This window comes from Bos grunniens, chromosome 11, assembly GCF_055505025.1.
Source record: "Bos grunniens cultivar Pamir isolate PY7600 chromosome 11, Bosgru_T2T1.0, whole genome shotgun sequence".
NCBI lineage: Eukaryota > Metazoa > Chordata > Mammalia > Artiodactyla > Bovidae > Bos > Bos grunniens.
The window spans coordinates 105472821-105490486 of record NC_141175.1 but is presented as its reverse complement, the minus strand read 5'-3'; the positions used below and the strand labels follow the sequence as shown (position 1 = coordinate 105490486).

Sequence of the window (17666 nt, the reverse complement as noted above, 5' to 3'; positions counted from 1 at the left end):
CTGGTCTTGCCACCCCTTGCAGTCCTTCACCTGGTGGCTGTTTTCCCAGGCTCCAAATTTGGCTTCTGAGTCTGGGCACTGAATATAATCGTTGAAATTGGGCAATCCTCCATAATTCAGACGTGTGCGCCCCCACTCAGCTCGGAGGCTAAGCCCTTCCAAGAGCGTCTGGCGAGGGCAGAGGGCACCCAGGCTCCCACCCGAGGCCGCTGCGGGGCGGGTCCGGAGCAGGCCCTGCCCCCACCCCCACCCCACCCCCAGCCCAGGCCTCCACCCCTGGCCCGGCCGCGCTCGGGCGGATGCCCAGGTAGCCCAAACCTGTCGGGCAGGTTTGGAGAGCGGAGAGCGGCGGGACGGAGAAGGGTGAAGGATGCGCGGCCTGCCCCGTGCGCCGCTCGCACTCTCGGCTCCCTGAACCCGGTCCGTCCACCCGCAGCCTACTGGCCGACCCCATGGTGCGCTCGCCCGACCTCCTGGCGGCCCTCCTGGGCCTGGGCCTGGGGGCAGTCCTGACCCTCCCGGGGGCGGGCGCGGCGGGCTGCAGGGCCCTCGGCCCGGCGGAGCGCCTGGTTTTCGCCCCGGCGGCCAAGGCCCGCTGGCTGGCCCCTCGCGTCCGCGCCCCGGGACCCCTGGACTCACTGTACGGCACCGTGCGCGGCTTCCTCTCCGTGGTGCAGCTCAACCCCTTCCCCGCGGGTGAGTGCGCCCCACCCCCGGACAAGCCTGGACGAGTTTGGGTCCCCAGCCTCACCTTAACCGCCTGTCCACCGCGGGGCGCGCCCACCCTCATCAGCCACTTGGAGGGCAGGGTCCCAGCTCTCCCCACCCCCGTCTTCCTCCCCCAGAAACTCCCAGAGCATCACCTTCCTGAGTGACCTTGGGGAAGCCCCTGTTCCTCTCTGAGCCTCCGTTTCTCGGCCCTAGAGTAGAGAAGATACATTCAAAGTTCTCAAAGAGCCGGCTGAGGTCTTCCCTAGGACTGGTGTTGCGAGGGGCTTGCAAGGACCAGGAGGGACGGCCAGACCACCGCCCCTCACCACCCCCCAACACCCCCCCACCCCGCCCCCAGCCTGTCCCTAACTCTTAGCAGGGAGGGTTGCTAGACCAGGCCCCTTCTCTGCTTTTAACCGGCTTTCCTGCTGCTTTCCTACCCCGGGGGCCCAGAGGGAGGGTTGGGCCAGGCCTGCCCTCAGAAATACCCTCCTGTATCCCTGCGGAGGCCAGGGTAGGTGGGCACTGGTCTGTGGTGACACTGCCTTCTCTGAGGGTGCCGGGTGGTGGGAGGACCCCCTCTGGAGAGGGATTAGCCTGGCAGTGGGGATGGACACAGAGGCAGGGCCGCTGCCCCCAGACTCAGCTTGACTCTTTCCCTAGAGCTGATAAAGACCCTGCTGAATGAGCCGGCCTCTGTGAAGGTGGATGAGGTGAGTGTGGAGGCGGTTTGGGGGAGGGTGTTCAGGTGTGAGCATCTGGGGCAGGAGGAGACAGGCCTTCTCAGCTGAGCCCACTTGGCTGGGTGACCCCCAGGGTGGGGTTCAGGCATCGCTTCCTCTCTTCTGTAAGCAGTCCACAGACCTGATTTCAGACCACAGTTCTGCCCTTAAGTGGTTTTGGGGTTGGCGTGTGTGCGTGCTAAGTTGCTTCAGTTGTGTCCAACTCTGCGACCCTATGGACTGTAGTCTACCACGCTCTTCTGTCCATGGCATTCTCCAGTGGGTTGCCACGCCCTCCTCCAGGGGATCTTCCCGACCTCGAACCTGTGTCTCTTATGACTCCTACATTGGAAGGTGAGTTCTTTACCACTAGCGCCACCTGGGACAGGGAGCCCCAACTCCCTGGACTTCCTTTCCCTTATTTGTAAGATGGTAAATAACAATATGGGGCTTCCCTGGTGGCTCAGTGGTAAAGAACCTGCCTGCCGATGCAGGAGAGGCAGGTTCGATTCTTGGATCCGGACGATCCCCTGGAGAAGGAAACTGCAAATCCACACCAGTATTCTTCCCTGGTAAATCCCATGGACAGAGAAGCCTGGCGGCTACCTTCCATGGGGGTCACAGAAGAGTCAGACATGACTTAGCGACAAATAACAGTAAGGACACTGTGCCCCTCACAAGGAAATAGGAGATGTGGGCAAGGTGCCCCCTGCCCCCCTACCCGCTTCTGATGTCAGGCGGCAGAGGGCTGGGGAGGGAGGGTCAGCACAGCCCCTCATGCCTCGCCGCTGGCCCAGGTGGTGCGGTACCAGGCCGGCTACGTGGTGTGCGCTGTGATCGCCGGCCTCTACCTGCTGGCGATGCCCACCGCGGGGCTCTGCTTCTGCTGTTTGCGCTGCCGCCGGCGCTGCGGTGGTCGAGTGAAGATGGAGCACAAGGCGATGGCCTGCGAGCGCGCTGTCCTCGTGACGTTCCTGCTGCTGACCACCCTCGTGCTGCTGTGAGGGGCGCCCAGGTCAGGCGGGAGGCGTGGGCCGAGGCCCGAGGGGCCATGGGCATCCAGCCAGCAGCCCCCTCCTCCTTCCCCATCCCCGCAGGATCGGTGTGGTCACTGCCTTTGTCACCAACCAGCACATGCACGAGCAGATGGGCCCCAGTGCCGAGGCTGTGCCGGAGACCCTCCTCAGCCTCCGGGGCCTGGTCTCCGAGGTGCCCCTGGTGAGCACCGAGTAGCCCCTCACCCCCACACGCCCCCAAGTGGGCGGGACAGAGCAGGGTGGGGCCTGCAAATTCCTGCTTAGCCCACTCATTAGAAAGGGTGCCTCTTCTAGCGTGCACCTGACTGCCCCCTGCTGGGGAGTCGCGTTCATAACCGCACTCTTGCTAGTCTCAGGATGGACGCCCAGGTGCAGGGATGGTGGGAGGAAGGGCCGGGGAAGGCATGGGAGCCGGGCTGTTCCGTGACGGGGAAGAGCAACCTCCTGCCCTGTGTTTGCCTAGGAGCTGCAGGCCGTGGCAGAGCAGTTTTCCCTTCCTCAGGAGCAAGTCTTGAAGGAACTTAATGGTGAGGGTTTGGGCTGGGTTCTGCCCTGGGGGCCCTCTCATCCCCTCATCCATGCCCTTGAGGAGGTGGGGATCAGGCCCATCCCGGCGGCATGGCACTCACTCCACTGCAGAGCACCCCGACCCAAGAGGAGGCGGAGGGAGGGTGGGGAGGCCCGGCCGCCCTGCAGACTGTCCTGTGCTCTCCAGGCGTCGGCAGCAGCATCGGGAAGGCGATCCACTCCCAGCTCAAGAGCACCGTGTATGAGGCGCTGGCCTCAGTACTCAGCCTGGGCCAGGGTGAGTGTCTCCGGGGGCCCGGCCCCACCCTCGCCCAGCCCTACATTTCTTCTGCCACCTCAGGGGCCCCACTCCTGCCTTTCTGCACTCTCTGTCCACTCCTGGCTTCATGTGCCCTGGGGCCACTTCCATTATAACTACAGAGAGCAAGGACCAGCAGGCCCCTTGGGCTGGGGGAGGGAAAGATGCTCCGACTCCCCCCAAGGCCTCTGAGGATGCTGGTAGCAGCAGAGACCCCTCAGTCTGGATGTGGGTCTCTCAGCCCTGCAGGTCTCCGTGGATCACCTCCGAGGCCTGAACGCCACCTCTGTGGAGCTGCAGGAGGGGCAGGAGGCCCTGGCACCGGCTCTGCATGGGCACCGGCAGCGCCTCCTGTCACTACTGCAGGAGCCCCCCTGCCAGGGCTGTGCAGGGGCCCTGGACAAAAGCCACACCCTGGAGCTGGGAGCAGACTTCAGCCAGGTGCTGGCCCAAGACTGAGTCCTCTTGGGGCGAAGGGGGCTGCTCTGCCCATGGCTCCAGGGCAGCCTGTGCTCCAGGTGTCTTCTGAAGCGAACACCCAATCCCTTTCTCCAGCTGCCCCTCCTCTGTCCACACACCTGGGGTTAATGACCGTCATCCTGTACCATGCTTGTGCCAGTGAGCCTCACGTGACTTAACTGCTTTTTTTGTTTATTTTTTTATTTTTGGCTGTGCTGGGTCTTCGCTGCTGCTCTGGCCTTTCTCTAGCTGTGGTGAGTGGGGGCTGCTCTCTGGTTGCGGTGCCCAGGCTTCTCACTGCCGTGGCTCCTCTTGTTGTGGAGTGTGCATGGGCTTGGTTGCCCCACAGCATGTGGGATCTTCCCAGATCAGGGATCGAACCCACGTCCCCTGCACTGGCAGGTGGATTCCTAACCACTGGACCACCAGGGAAGTCCCGGTTTAGCTTCTTGAGTTCTCACTATCACCCAGGGCTGTCGGGGCTGTGGTGCTCCCCATCGTGTACATAAGGACACTGAGTGTTCAGAGGCCTCTGCCCCCATCCTTCCCCAGGGACCCCTCCCAGGCTTCTTCGTGGTCTTTGTCATAACAACCCCCTCTCAAAAAACCGTTTCAGGTGCCCTCTGTGGACCACGTCCTACATCGGCTGAAAGGCGTCCCAGAGGCCAACTTCTACAGCATGGTCTTGGAGGTGAGTGTCCCTGGTCTCCCTGACTTCTCTCCCACCTGCCTGGGAACTCAAAAGTGAGGGACCTCAGTTCTTCCCTTTTGGGGTGGGAGCCCAGTGGAACCTCAGGCTTGGGTCCAGTCAGGGCCTGACCTACCACGTGACACTCTGGACTGGAGGCTCACGATGCTGGTCCTTGCACGCACAGTCTGGTGGGGGAGGTAGGCCTGGAGTTCAGAAGGAAGGGCTAGGATCCTCATGAGGTGTGGGCTGGGGATAGCTAGGGAGCAAGCTCACACCCTGAGCCCCAGAAAACAGGCAGGTTCTCCTGGGTGGAGACAGGTAGTGGGGGCAGGGTGCAGGGTGAGTCAGCATCTGTGACCCAGGGCCTGGAAAATGCCAGGGCTGGGAACTGGTGAGTCAGTTGTGCTGGGTGACTATAGCAAACTATTCCAGGAGGAAGGAAGTGGAACCGGAGGCTGGAAGAATAGCCCAGAGCTGGACTTTAGGGAAACAGAGGGTGCTGTGCAGAATGGCTGGGATAGATGAGACACTGGCTGGGAGTCTACTGCAATAGTCCGGGCAGGAGGGTCGAGACAGAAAGGAGCCGCGTTTGGGGGAGTTGAGTCAGCTTGGGCTGAGGGAGGGGAAAAGGACCAAGAGAGCAGAAGGACGCGCATTTCCCTGATTTCCTGGGCTGGGAGCACCATGAGGGATGCTCTCCCTCCAGACCTGGTGAAGCAAGGGTCCCCCAAGCTGGGCCCCCCGGGTGGAAAGCAGGAGGCACAGCCTCGTTTGGTTCCGGCAGGAGAACACCACCTTCAACGCCCTCCCGATCCTGGCTGCCTTGCAGACGGCCGACATGATCAGAGGTGAGGGCCTGCCCAGGGGCCAATTGGGCTATCCAGAATGCCCCCCACCCTATCCCTACCAAAGAAGCTTATTGAGAAAGGGGCAGGGCAGTGGGGTGGGGGAGGCTGAAGGCTGCCCTCTTGGGTGGGCAGGCCTGCTAGACCATCTCTATGCATCCCAGATGTTCCTCCTGTCTATCTCCTCCTTCCTGGGCCCTGGGGGGTCTCCCCCATCTCTTAAGCCCCTGCTGCTTTGGGCAGAGCTGAAGAAGGTCGTGGCTGAGCAGCCCAGAGGGCTAAACACAATGGGAGAAGCGTTCCCAGTCTGGGAGGCAGCTTCTCGCTGGAGCCAGGCGCTGGAGGAGGTCGAAGAGCGCAGCCGCCCCTTCCTGGAGGAAGTGCAGAACTATGAGAGATACAGGTGTCTGGAAACCTGTGGAGGGGGGTGGGCGGTTCAGCCTGTCAGCCACCCGGGGCCCAGTTTCCAGCCCTAGTCAGCCCTCCTTGTACTAAGTGCCTGCCTCCATTTAAGCCAAGACCCCTTACTCATTGGGCCTCCATGCCCCCAACTTAGCTGTGCGCCCTGGGGATCTGAGCCTGAGGACCCTATAGGAAGTCCACTTCTAAAGCCCCAGCCTCGGGGCTAGGCGCCTCCCCCAGCCAGTAGGTCCTCAGTCAGCCCCCGCTTGTTTCCCTGATGCCCACCTCCTCCTTGGCAGGTGGATTGCAGGTTGCGTGCTGTGCTCTGTGGTCCTGCTTGTGGTGGTCTGTAACCTGCTGGGCCTCAACCTGGGCATCTGGGGGCTATCTGCCAGAGAGGACCCCAGCCACTCGGAAGCCAAGGGTGAATCCGGAGCCCGCTTCCTCATGGTGTAAGAAGGCCTGGGGGAGAGGGGAAGGGTCTCCGCCTACCGGACTGGCACTTTCTTCTCATGCTCCTCGTGTGACTACAGGAGCCGGTCCTGGGGATCAAGAGACTGAGCTCTGCTCTGGCTCTGGGCCAACTTGCTGCATGGCCCTGGGTGAATTATAACCCAGCTGGGCCTCAGTGTCCTTCTTTGTATAAAAGGGTTGGCCTAGAGCAGGAATGGCAAAGAAGAAGCGTGTCCCCTTCCCCATTGGTGGCAACTATGGTAATTGATGGGTGCCTTTCTCTCAGAGCCCAGATGAATAATGGTGGCTCAGCTGTAAAGAGTCCGCCTGCCAATGCAGGAGATGAGGGTTCGATCCCTGGGTCGGGAAGATCCCCTGGAGAAGGAAATGGCAACTTCACTAACTATAATAATCAATGGGCACTTTTCTCTCTGAGCCTCAGAATCCTTCTTAACCCAGTGTCCAGCCATTAGCAGGTGGCACCAGAGGCAGGCTCTATTTGCCCTCTCTGAACTAGATCATCTCGAAGGCCAGGGCTGCCACATTCTGCTGTGCAGGCTGGGCACTGCATAAAGGGGCCTGGCCCTTTATGGGTGAGTGAGATCCAGCCCACGTTTCACTCCCCAAGCTTCATGAAGAAGCTCTGGATGGTCGTACGGGTCCTACCTACGCCATAGGTGGCTGCCCCTGCTGGTAAGTCATGGCTGGCCATGCCAGGTAGTCGTGTTGAGGCTGAGCCCTGGAGCTGGCCACCTGCAAGTGCCCTTGGCCCAGAGACCGGCAGCGCTGGCTCTTTTTCTAAAAAATTAATTTATTTTAATTGGAGGATAATTACAGTATTGTGATGGTTTTTGCCATACACCAACATGAATCAGCCATAGGTATACATGTGTCCCCCTCATCCTGAAGCCCTGGCTGCCCTCTCCTCTAGGCTGCCAGCCAGGGCATGGAGTGGGGATGGGGTGGGATGAGGTGGGGCAGTCGTCAGTTCTGAGTCCTTCCTCCTGCCCTGGAGGCCACGTCCTGTGAAGTCCTCTCCCCAGAGGGCTCTGCCCTGGGGCCAGCTCACTGACCAAGGTGGCCCTGGGATGCAGAATGGGGATGGAGAGCATGGTCCAGGGCATCCTCCTTGCTCAGGCCATCTCAACCGTGTCCCCCCACCTTCCTCAGCGGTGTGGGCTTCAGCTTCCTCTTCGCTGTGCCCCTCATCATCCTCATCTTCTCCACCTTCCTGGTGGGCGGCAACGTGCAGACGCTGGTGTGCCAGAGCTGGGAGAGTGGAGAGCTGTACGAGGTGGGCTTACCTAGCCCTGGGCCCAGAGGGACATGGAAAGAGATAAGGGTAGAGCTGGAGGTTCAGAAGGAAGTTTGGAGCCAGAGGGGGCCAGAGGGCAAAAGGGACAGGAAAAATGATGGAGACGGCTAAGAAGAGAGAAATTCACCAATAATAAGGAGTAAGAGAAAAGAGCCAGTGAGTCCCTAGGCCCCAGGCAGGGACCTCGAGGGATGACACCCAGACATGAGCCCCTCTGTTTCCTAACACTAAGTCTGGGAACTGGGGATCCTGGTTCCCTATTGCACTAAGCAAGTGAGCTGAGATGCTGGCCCAGATCCTCTGCCAAAGAGCAGGCTGGCCACCCACCTAGAGATTCCTGGAGAGAGTCCCTGCCAGGATTTAGGGCCCAAGAGTGACTGGAGATAGAGGCAGGTGTGGGCTGAAGTCACAGGGATGTGGTCTCTGCTGTGCCAGGGCAGCAGGGGACCAGGCCCTGGGAAGCTGTGCCATATTCCCTACTCCCTGCTCCAAGCCCATTCCCTCCTGCCCCATCCCCAGTTTGTAGACACTCCAGGGAACTTGCCACCGTCCATGAACTTGTCCCACCTCCTTGGCCTGAAGAAGAACCTCAGCATCCTCCTGGCCTACGAGTGAGTGGGCAGCCTGGGCTGGGGGATGGGGTGTGAGGAGGCACTAAGGTGGGTGTCCCGTTGGGATGACACACCTGCCCTCCTTGCTCTCACCTCCCATGTCCATCCCCAGGCAGTGCAAGCAAGGGGCCGTGCTCTGGACTGTCCTGCAGCTCAATGACTCCTATGACCTGGAGAAGCACCTGGATATCAGCCAGGTGAGAGAACCTTCTGGAATACAGTGGGGACCCCCCTCCTGCAGGTCCCCCCTCTTTTGGTCTTGCCTTTATGGAGGAAACTTCTCCTTCGACCTGAGAAGTCTGCAAGAGCGATGGAGGTGCCTCCGGGGCAGAAGAGCCAGGTGCAAGCTCAGGGCATGGCCCAGGGCTAGAGCCCAGGGAAGGTTCCAGAGTGTGTGGGTGGGTGCATGAGTGCCTGGAGGCTGTGATCAGCTCAGAGTGCTGTGCTCCCAGGAAAACTGAACACACCTGAGGTTGAGACTGGACAGGGTGGTGACCGTGAGGGAGAGGACTCGAGTGTGTGTCCTGACCCAGGACAGGCATTGGTTGGGATACTCCAGTTGGGAGTGGGGAGGTTGGGGAGGGGTGTGACAGTGAAAATGATGGTGATAAAGTTGGGTACCACTAGAGTAGGGCTCCCCACAGCCCCCTCCTGAGCTCACACAGCCTGTAGGTGATGTCAGGATTTGAACCCCCACCAGCCTGTTCCCTAACCATTGGACTTTGCCAGAACTTGGTGTGTAGAACTGGAGAAACTTATTCACAGTGGCAAGAGACAGTTCTAGAACAGAGAGAAGGAAAGTCTACTTCCCGAGAGGAGACGTGCTTTGTGAATGTGGCTCTCTCAACGGTGCACAGAGGCTGTAGAAATACCCGTCCAGTCCTCCCTCCACTCCTCCTAAGACGCTAACTCCTGATTCTGCCCCCTCTCCTTTCTGAAAAATATTTATTTAAGTATCTACTTGCATTTTCTGCCGCTTTTATTTTTTCATGGCATTTTCGTTGTTGTTGCTTTATTTTTATGCATTTATTTTTAGGCCATGCTATGGGGCATGTGGGATCTTAGTTCCTCAACCAGGGATCAAACCTGTGCCCCTGCATGGGGAGTGCAGAGTCTTAACCACTGGGCTGCAGGGAAGTCCCCTTACAACTCCTTTTGAATTCGCCATCCGTTCCTAGCCCACAGCATAGCATAGCCAAGTGGTCCAGATTTTCCGTCCCAACTCCATGTCCTAAACTGTATAACCTGGGGCAGTTTCCCTAACACGGTAGCCACCTCCTCCTTCAGCATCTCTAATCAGATGGGAGGTCGACTGAGCAGACTCTGTCCTGGTGGGAGGCTACAGGGTGAAAGCTGGCCAGGGAGGGCTTCTGTGAGGGGCCTGGGCACTGAGACGAGGTCCCATGCTCCGCTGACTGGAAGGAGGGGGAGCTCTCAGCCCCGGTCCAGGGAAGGGGTCCAAGTCACAGAACAGCTTCAGGTCCAGAGGGATTGGAGCAGCCCTCAGGGGCCATCTGGCAACATTCCAAATATGACCTTAGGAGAACTTGTCCTCAAAGGAGGTAATAGTGAGCTGATGATGCAGAGATAAGTAAGACAAGGTGTGCCTTCCCGGGCCCCAGGAGGGCTCTGGCCATCTGGAGACACGTGTACCTGTCTGTTACTGATGCCTAAAGCCTCTAAGGTTCTGGGCTCTGAGAGGATGGGCCTTTGCTCCCCTGAGGAAGGCAGTGTGGGGGATGGGGAGAGGTAGACTGAGCCGCATCCTCTGATGCCCCTCCTGGCTTCAGCTTCTCATCTGTGAAACTTGGGGCTGAATTTCATGCCCTTTAAATCTCTCCCAGCAATGGTTGGAAAATGTCGAATCCCTTTTTAAACTGCTCTATCTTAGAAATAATTTGGCCATCTAATGCGAAGAGCCGACTCATTGCAAAAGGCCCTGATGCTGAGAAAGATTGAGGGCAAGAAGAGAAGGGGGTGACAGAGGATGAGATGGTTGGATGGCATCAACAACTCGATGGACATGGGTTTGAGCAACTTCCAGGAGATAGTGAAGGACAGGGAAGCCTGGTGTGCTACAGTCCAGCGGCATTGAGTTGCAAAGAGTCAGGTACCACTGAGCAGCTGAGCAACAACAAATTGTAGAAATGTTGGTTATGTCCATTCATTCATTCATTTATTTTTGCCCATTCATCAGACTTATACTGAACCTATCACGTGTGAACCTCTGGTCTAGACACTGCTGGTTTGATACAGAGTTGAGCAGACAAGATGGCATTCTCATGGGGGCTGATGGCAATAAACAAGCACCCACATAAGTAAATAGCATTCTTGGTGATATAATTAAGCACATAGCCTGCGTGTGTTAGTTGCTCAGCCATGCCCAACTCTTTGCAGCCCTGTAGCCCGCCAGACTCCTCTGTCCATGAAATTCTCCAGGCAAGAATACTGAAGTGGGTAGCCATTCCCTTCTCCAGGGGATCTTCCCTATTCAGGGATTAAACCTGGGTCTCCTGCATTGCAGGCAGATTCCTTACCATCTGAGCCACCAAGGAAGCCCAAAGCACATAGCATACTATGTGTTAAATAAGTAAATACCATGCTATGAAGACCTTAATACAAGGTGATATAATAAAGATGGGCCAAGGAAGCTGTTTCTACTGGGTGACCTTGGAAGGTCTGTGTTGCTGTCCAGTAGCCAGATAGGTGCTGGAGGAGAGCTGAGTCTTGGTGAGGGTGAGTTGGGGATAGGGAGCGTGGGGAGCAGAGACCTGCTAGGAGCCTGTCTGGGGCTGGTAGTGTCCTCAATATTCAGAAGGAGGGCCTTGAGGGGTTCCTCACCTAGGATAGCAGCTTTGGGGTCCTGGCTCAGCCATCGAGCATGGCCCCAGCCTGCCCCCTCCCTCCCAGTACACCATCAAGCTGCAGCAGGAGTTGCAGAAGCTCAAAGTGGACGTGAAGAATCTGGACCTGCTGAGCCCAGCCGCCCGCCGGGACCTGGAGGCTCTGCAGAGCAGTGGGCTCGAGAGCATTCATTACCCTGGCTTCCTTGCCGAGGTCAGCAGTGGGCACCTCAGGCCAGACCTTGGTAGATCAGAGGAGGTGGGGGTGGGTTACTGTCTCACCTCATCTGGGCCCTCCATTCTCCCTTGACTTCCCTACATGTCTCTAGGGCCTCTTCTATTGGGGATGTCCCCAGACCCTGTGCCCCAGAGTGCCACACCCCACCCCTGCCCCGTCCCAGGCTGGGGGGGAGTGAATGCGCCCCACCCAACCACAGGTGTCACTGTCCATGATCCTGAACCCACTGCTGTTACAAAAGCTGGTGGGAAGTTGCCTCTCCATTGGGTTACACCAGAGAGTGCCTCATTTTTTTTTCCCTTTCCTAATGGAAAATGTCTCATATATTTCACAATTTCAGGTCAAACCCACTGTGATTGATGTGTTGTTACAGTAGACTTAGCTGGTGTGGGTACTTTCGAAAATACTGGGAATTCTAGGGTTGGGGGAGCCGGGGTTCATCCCCTCTTGGCCTTTCCTGTCTATCTCTAGATTCAGAAGCCAGTGGTGAATAGTGACGTGGAGAAGCTGGCCCAGGAGCTGGAGGGACTGTCCCAGACCCAAGTGAGAAGGGAGCAGCGACCCTGCTGGGCAGGCTGGAGACAGAAGCCAGGGAGAGGGGATGGGCAAGAATGCCTGACTTGGGGAGGTGTGTGTGTGTGTGTGTGTGTGTGTGTGAAGCTGCTTTAGTTGTGTTCGACTCTTTGTGACCCCATGGACTGCAGCCTGCCAGGCTCCTCTGTCCATGGAATTTCCCAGGCAAGAATACTGGAGTGGGTTGCCATGTCATCTTCCAGGGGATCTTCCCAACCCAGGGACTGAACCCGTGAATCTTATGAATTGGGGATGGGATGAGGGCAAAGGCAATGGACTGAGGACCCCCACCACCAAGGGCTGAGACCCTGGGCCCCTCACTGGGATGCAGGGTCAGTTTTGTAGGGTCAGTTCTGACTCAAACTCTACCACCAATTCGCTGTGGGGCCTTGAGCAAATCTTTCTACATCTCTGGGCCTTCATCTCTAAAGTAGATTATCCCCCATCTTAGATCAGATGCTGTCAGATGTGGTCTGACATCACAGCTGGGCAGGCATTACTAGGTGCACACGGCTTGTAGCATCCACAGGATCTGATGCTGTGAGGACAGTGGGATCGGATGTCATGACAGTTGCCTCTCGAAGCTTAAAATCTACTGGAAAAAAATATACTTTGTCTTTATAAATATTGAGAGTTTAAAAAGTTCTCTTTGAGACATCTCACAGACAGCCCTCCCCAGTTCCCCCATGGTGGACAGAGCAAGTGAGGGCTGAACTTGGAACTTGGGCTCAGGTAGGCCCCCAAACCCAGATGTGGTCCACGAGCTTCAGGAGGCCTCAGTTTCCTGCCTCTGAGCCCAACTGCTGATTCCCGCACTTTCCATGCCCTGCAGTGTGTCTTGTTGAGCAGTTTGGTGAAGGGTATGTTGGCAGGGGCTGTCTTGGCCTGGGCAGAGTGCCATTCTGATCTGTGCCCCCTCAGGGCAATGCTACGCTGGGGCAGAAGCTGCAGGAAGAGGCCCGAGGGCTCCAACACCTCCATCAGGAGAAGATCCTCCCACAGCAGAACCTTGTGGTACGTCTGGATGCTCAGGGAGCTGGGGACCTGGAGAGGAGATGCAGGGAGGGGACGTGGAAGAGGAAGGGGGATGCTGTGACCCCTCCCTCCTACCCAGCCCTTCCCCTGACCAGCCCTGATCTCTCTTTCACAGGCTAAACTCAACCGCAGTGTCCAGGCACTGGCATCCTCTGCCCCACATCTCCAGGTGGCCACTAGGGAGGGCTGGGGAGGGTGGGGTGGGGCAGGTGGGCAGTAGAGGGAGGAAGGACGTGACTTTCAGCTGACACGAAGCCTTGCCTGCTCTGATCTGTCCCAGTGGAGGCGGAAGGTGGGGTGGAAAAACGTGAGGCTGGTGGGCAGAACCCACCATATACGGCCTCTGTGTCCTTGGGGCCTAACATCCCCCACCCCAAGTTGAGTGTGTTGTGTGTCGTATGTTGAGTTAATGGATGAACAAGTGAATGAGTGGCTGTTCCCTGATGGATCCTCTCTCCTCCCCCACAGTCGGAGATCTCAGGTGTCCTAGACAGAGTCACTCACCTGAAAGAAGAGCTGCCAACCTGGGCCACCCATATCCTGAGGAATGTGAGTGGGGGGCGTGGGGCAGGGACAGGGGTCAGCCTCAGAGTTGGAGGTGAGTTGAATGGTTAAGGCACAGGGGCCTCACACCCTATGATTCTCCAGCCCTGCTCCCTCACCAGGGGCTCCCAGAAAAGACAGCTCAGCCTGTCCTGATGGAGCCAGGCATGGGGGACAGGGCTGCTGGCCCGGGGACTCTTACCAGCCCAGGACTCCTCTCTTCCTTGTAGGAAAGTGAGTGTTTCCTGAAGCGGGAGATGGGCTACTTCTCCCAGTACATGGCCTGGGTGAGAGAGGAGGTGAGTGGGGGCTCAGACCCTCCTGGCCTCAGGCAAGCTCCCAGCTATTTCCCTTCCTCTGCCCGCTAGAGCCCTTGGGGGTGCCCTGGACCCAGACTCCCAAACCTGGCATCTGGATGCTGAGTTCTGCCCACCCCCAACCTCTGCCACAGCCCTTCTCTGAGGCCCGAGCATGGCCGGGCTGGGACTGGTCAGCGTCGCTCTCTAGGGCGCGCTGTCCATCGGCCCCTGCCCCTCCTCGTGCTGGTCCCACGCCAGCCTGTCTGAGGCCGCGCAGCACTCAGAGCCCAGCTCCTCCCGCGGGCCCTTACTGATCACAGCTTCTGCAGGCAGTCTGCCACTCGCACGAGGCTGAGGGGGTCTTGCTTAGCCTGAGTGTGTTTGAATGCGTGTGTGGGTATGAGTGTGTGCAGTGCACTCTGTGTGCACATGTGTTGTCCCCCAGTGTGAGTGACTTAGAGGGAGGGCATCTCTGGGCACACAGCAGGGGCTTAGCACAGGCTGGTGCTGGGGTGGGGAGTGCAGGAGGCGAGTGGCGGGCCGAGGTCAGGGGGTCCTCACTGCTCTGTGTTTCCCTGCCTGGGCCCGTCCCGCGTCCCTGTCGCCTCTCTCTGAACACCCGTGGGTCTGGGAGTGCTGGCATGTAGCTGCCTCATGTTGATACCACAGGTGACTCAGCGCATTGCCACCTGCCAGCCCCTCTCCGGAGCCCTGGACAGCGGCCGTGTGATCCTGTGTGACATGGTGGCTGACCCCTGGGTGAGCGCCCTGCCCCAGCTCACCAGGGCTCGTGGACGGGGAGGCCGCCGGCGGGGGGCAGCGTGAGCCCACACCCCGGTCCTTCCCCTCAGGCCTGAGGTCACATCCCCGCACCCCTCGTTGAGTCCATGGGAGGCTGGGGGTGTCGAGCCGTGTGGGAGGGTGCCGCTCCCAGCACAGCGTGCTGACCCCACATCCTCTGTCCCAGAACGCCTTCTGGTTCTGCCTGGGGTGGTGCACCTTCTTCCTGATCCCCAGCATCGTCTTTGCTATCAAGACCTCCAAGTACTTCCGTCCCATCCGGAAACGCCTCAGGTGAGGACGCTGCTAGGACTAGGGGTGGGGGCAGGGGCTGAGGAAGGAGCCCTTCCAGCTGCTGGCCCCGGCCCCCTGCTGCCTACCCCCACTTCTTGAGACACACACCCCTCCAGGCCAGGGAAGCCTATGCCTAACCCCAAAGAGTCACACATTCTGAGGTACTCCAGGGCCAGAAAGTTCTTCCGTGTCTCTGCCCCGAAGCCTTCTTGCTGCAACACACCCACAGTTCATAGCTTTGGGGAACTCTGCTCTTCTGGGCTCAGCTTGTTCCTGTGTCGGGGCTGAGGGTCTGGGCCTGGGGCTCACACACTCATCCCCTGCGACAATGCTGCAGCTCCACCAGCTCCGAGGAGACGCAGCTCTTCCACATCCCCCGGGTCACCTCCCTGAAGCTCTAGGACCCCAGTGAGTGAGTTTTCCCAAGCCCGTAATTCCTTGGTGCCACGGGTTGGGGCGGGAAGGGAAGGGCTGGGATCTGGGGTCCCCAGGGCCCAGGAGGAAGGTTCTGGGATGTGGCCGGGACGGACGGGCCTGCGCTCGGCTCTTCCCTTCCCACCTCCTCGCCCTTCCCCATTTGGTTCTTAATCCACAGCCCGGATATGGCCGCAGGGTGGTACAGGGTCTGCCTGCCTCCCCACTGACTTGGCTGGGACCAGAGGACTTCTGTCACCTTTGCTGCCAGAGCCCAGGCTGGCATTCAGGCCTGGGTTGTCCCGTCTCCAGTTACCAGACACCCTCTTGCTAATCCCTTTGCACCCCACTTTCTGCTCATGACCCCTTCATTCATTCATTCTCAAAAACACATTTAGCTTCTTTGGAACTTCAGAGCCAACAGAATCCCCCAGGTGTCTCCCTTCTCCTCCTCCTCGCAGTATATCAGCACCAGGAAGAGCCTCTTGTCTGCCTAGAGGAACCCCCCCAGCCGCGGAGGGTACAGAGACCCTGCCCAACCCCGTGCTGCCCCATCCCCTTCCCTGCGCCTCTCCCAGCCCCTTGCTCACCCCTTCCTCTCCTCTGGCCCCCACTTGCCCTCTTGGCTCTGTTTCCTCCCCGGCCCTCACTTCCTCCCCCTGGGAAGCCCTTTCCCCCTGTGTCCCCTCTGTACCTTATGCCACTATCTGCTGACCCTGAGACCTCTCCTGTCCAACCACACTGATGAGGTAAAGCCACCGAGCAAGCCTGGGCCAGCTGCAGGCTCTGCCTCGTGTCCCCTGAGCCCTCCACTCCTAGGGCACTGGGACCATCCCTCCACAGACCCCGGCCTGGATTTCTGGCCCCCGGGAGTGCAGGAGGCCCATGTGAAGGCTGAGCCCCCGCCTGCACCTTGGGCTGGGAATTACGTTGCTGCCCCTCTGCCCTTCTCTGAGCACTGGCTCCCTAGGAAGGGACCTAGGGTGTGGGCTGCCGTGGGGCTCACCCTCGGCACCCTAGTCAGTAGCCTCTTCGACAGCTACCCAGCTTTTCCAGGAGAGATCTGGTGGCCACAAGAGGATTTTGCACGATGGCCCTTACTCCTTCAGGCCCATGCATGTAGCCGGGTGTCATCCCATCTCCATCTTTGTGTCAGATCCTGAGTTCCAGAAGTGGGGAAGAGGAAGAGAGACAACAGGAAGTGGACAGGACCTCGAATCCATTGAAGTGTTTTCACTTGGCTAAGCCTTGGCCTTGGGTCTTTCAGCTCTCCCAGGCTGGGGCCCTGGATGTGGCTGGTGTTCAATGAGTGTGGAGAGGGAACTTCAAGGCCTCCTCTGACCACAGGCATCCAGGGGTCACCCCGACAATGAGCAGATGGGCTGGGGCCCACTCTGGGAGCAGTCAGACCTGGCTTCACTCTGGGCTCTAGTGTATGGTGACCAGGTACCTTGAACATGATCCATGGGTCCTCCAGACCTCAGTTTTTCCACCTGTAAAATGGGAACAGTCATAGCCATCTCATATCTCATACGGTTGTAAATAATGTAACAATGTGTGGAAACCCCTTGGCAGGGGACTGTCACAAAACAAATACTCAAATGCTGCCATTTCTCTCTGTTTTTTTTTTTTTGCCATGACTACTCTGGGCCAGGGGCAGAGCTGGGTCTGGGCAGATACAAGTGAAGAGGGAGACAGGTTCCTGTTCAAAGGAGCAAAGCCCTTTAAGATAACAATCTGCTGAGTTTTCAGGGGGTGTCTATTTTTAATTGCATCTTACAAACCAGCAACAAATTTGCTACTAGAAATTGGGATGGTGTCCCAATTTCCACTCTCAGACCAGCACCCTTAAATGTGGCACAGCCGCCTCTTTTTGGCTTTTCCCAGAACACTCCTGGCTTGCTTTTCATCTGTTGTCCGGCACGGGGAACTGTAGCGCCTCGCATTTTAAGAATTAAATTGATGGGATAAAAATAGAAAATGATTAAAAAATAATCTCTAGTTCTCGATCAATATTGCCTTTTATATATTTGACCAAACTAGGTATAGTTTAAGTTCAGTAACTCCCTAATAAGGAGCCTCTGTGAGCCTATTTCTATTGTCTGTTGTTTCTCTCGGTTTTTCTTAGTATTGTCTCCTTGCCTACTTGGAAAAAATTAAATGCCACATATTTTATCTGTAAATCTATAGAACTAATTTGAGGCAGAATGAGGTTAACTTGGAGAAGGAAATGGCAACCCACTCCAGTGTTCTTGTCTGGAGAATCCCAGGGACGGGGGAGCCTGGTGGGCTGCCGTCTCGGGTCACACAGGGTCGGACACGACTGAAGTGACTTAGCAGCAGCAGCAGCAGCAGCAGCGGTTAACTTGCTCTGTGAGGATTATGTGTACATTGGGCAGATGGCTTGCGATCCTGCAAACCAAGTTGTTTTAATTGGCTTTCAGGGACTGAGATGATTTGCAGTGCCTTGGAGCACTTGTCTGTTTCCAGTTCATTCATACTTTGGGGATGAAACCATCCCGGGTCCCAACCTGAAGCATGAAGGATTTTTCAGGCAACCCCCCTGCTCTTGGTG

General features: G+C 57.9%; 1 protein-coding gene across 18 annotated transcripts; it reads left to right on the top strand.

The window, feature by feature from the left end:
* The first annotated feature begins 335 nt into the window (after positions 1-335).
* PROM2 (prominin 2) lies at positions 336-17086 on the top strand. Of its 18 annotated transcripts, none has more exons than XR_015137431.1 (24): positions 336-696; positions 1375-1424; positions 2231-2433; positions 2531-2651; positions 2934-2997; positions 3186-3275; positions 3538-3737; positions 4372-4446; positions 5231-5294; positions 5535-5694; positions 5993-6145; positions 7317-7440; positions 7981-8072; positions 8185-8269; positions 10983-11129; positions 11625-11781; positions 12648-12740; positions 12877-12930; positions 13230-13310; positions 13535-13603; positions 14273-14362; positions 14571-14677; positions 15015-15089; positions 15273-16697. XR_015137431.1 is itself a non-coding variant. In XM_086328237.1 (24 exons), exons 1-23 carry the CDS (start codon positions 453-455, stop codon positions 15076-15078), a joined length of 2502 nt encoding a protein of 833 aa, XP_086184363.1. In that variant the 5' UTR covers positions 336-452; the 3' UTR covers positions 15079-15085; positions 16248-17086. The 18 variants fall into 18 exon arrangements, 17 of the variants coding, with proteins under 17 accessions (XP_086184363.1, XP_086184361.1, XP_086184359.1 ...); XM_086328237.1 differs by having other exon boundaries at positions 11625-11696; positions 15015-15085; positions 16248-17086; XM_086328235.1 differs by having other exon boundaries at positions 11625-11696; positions 15015-15085; positions 16131-17086.
* Positions 17087-17666: the final 580 nt, after the last annotated feature.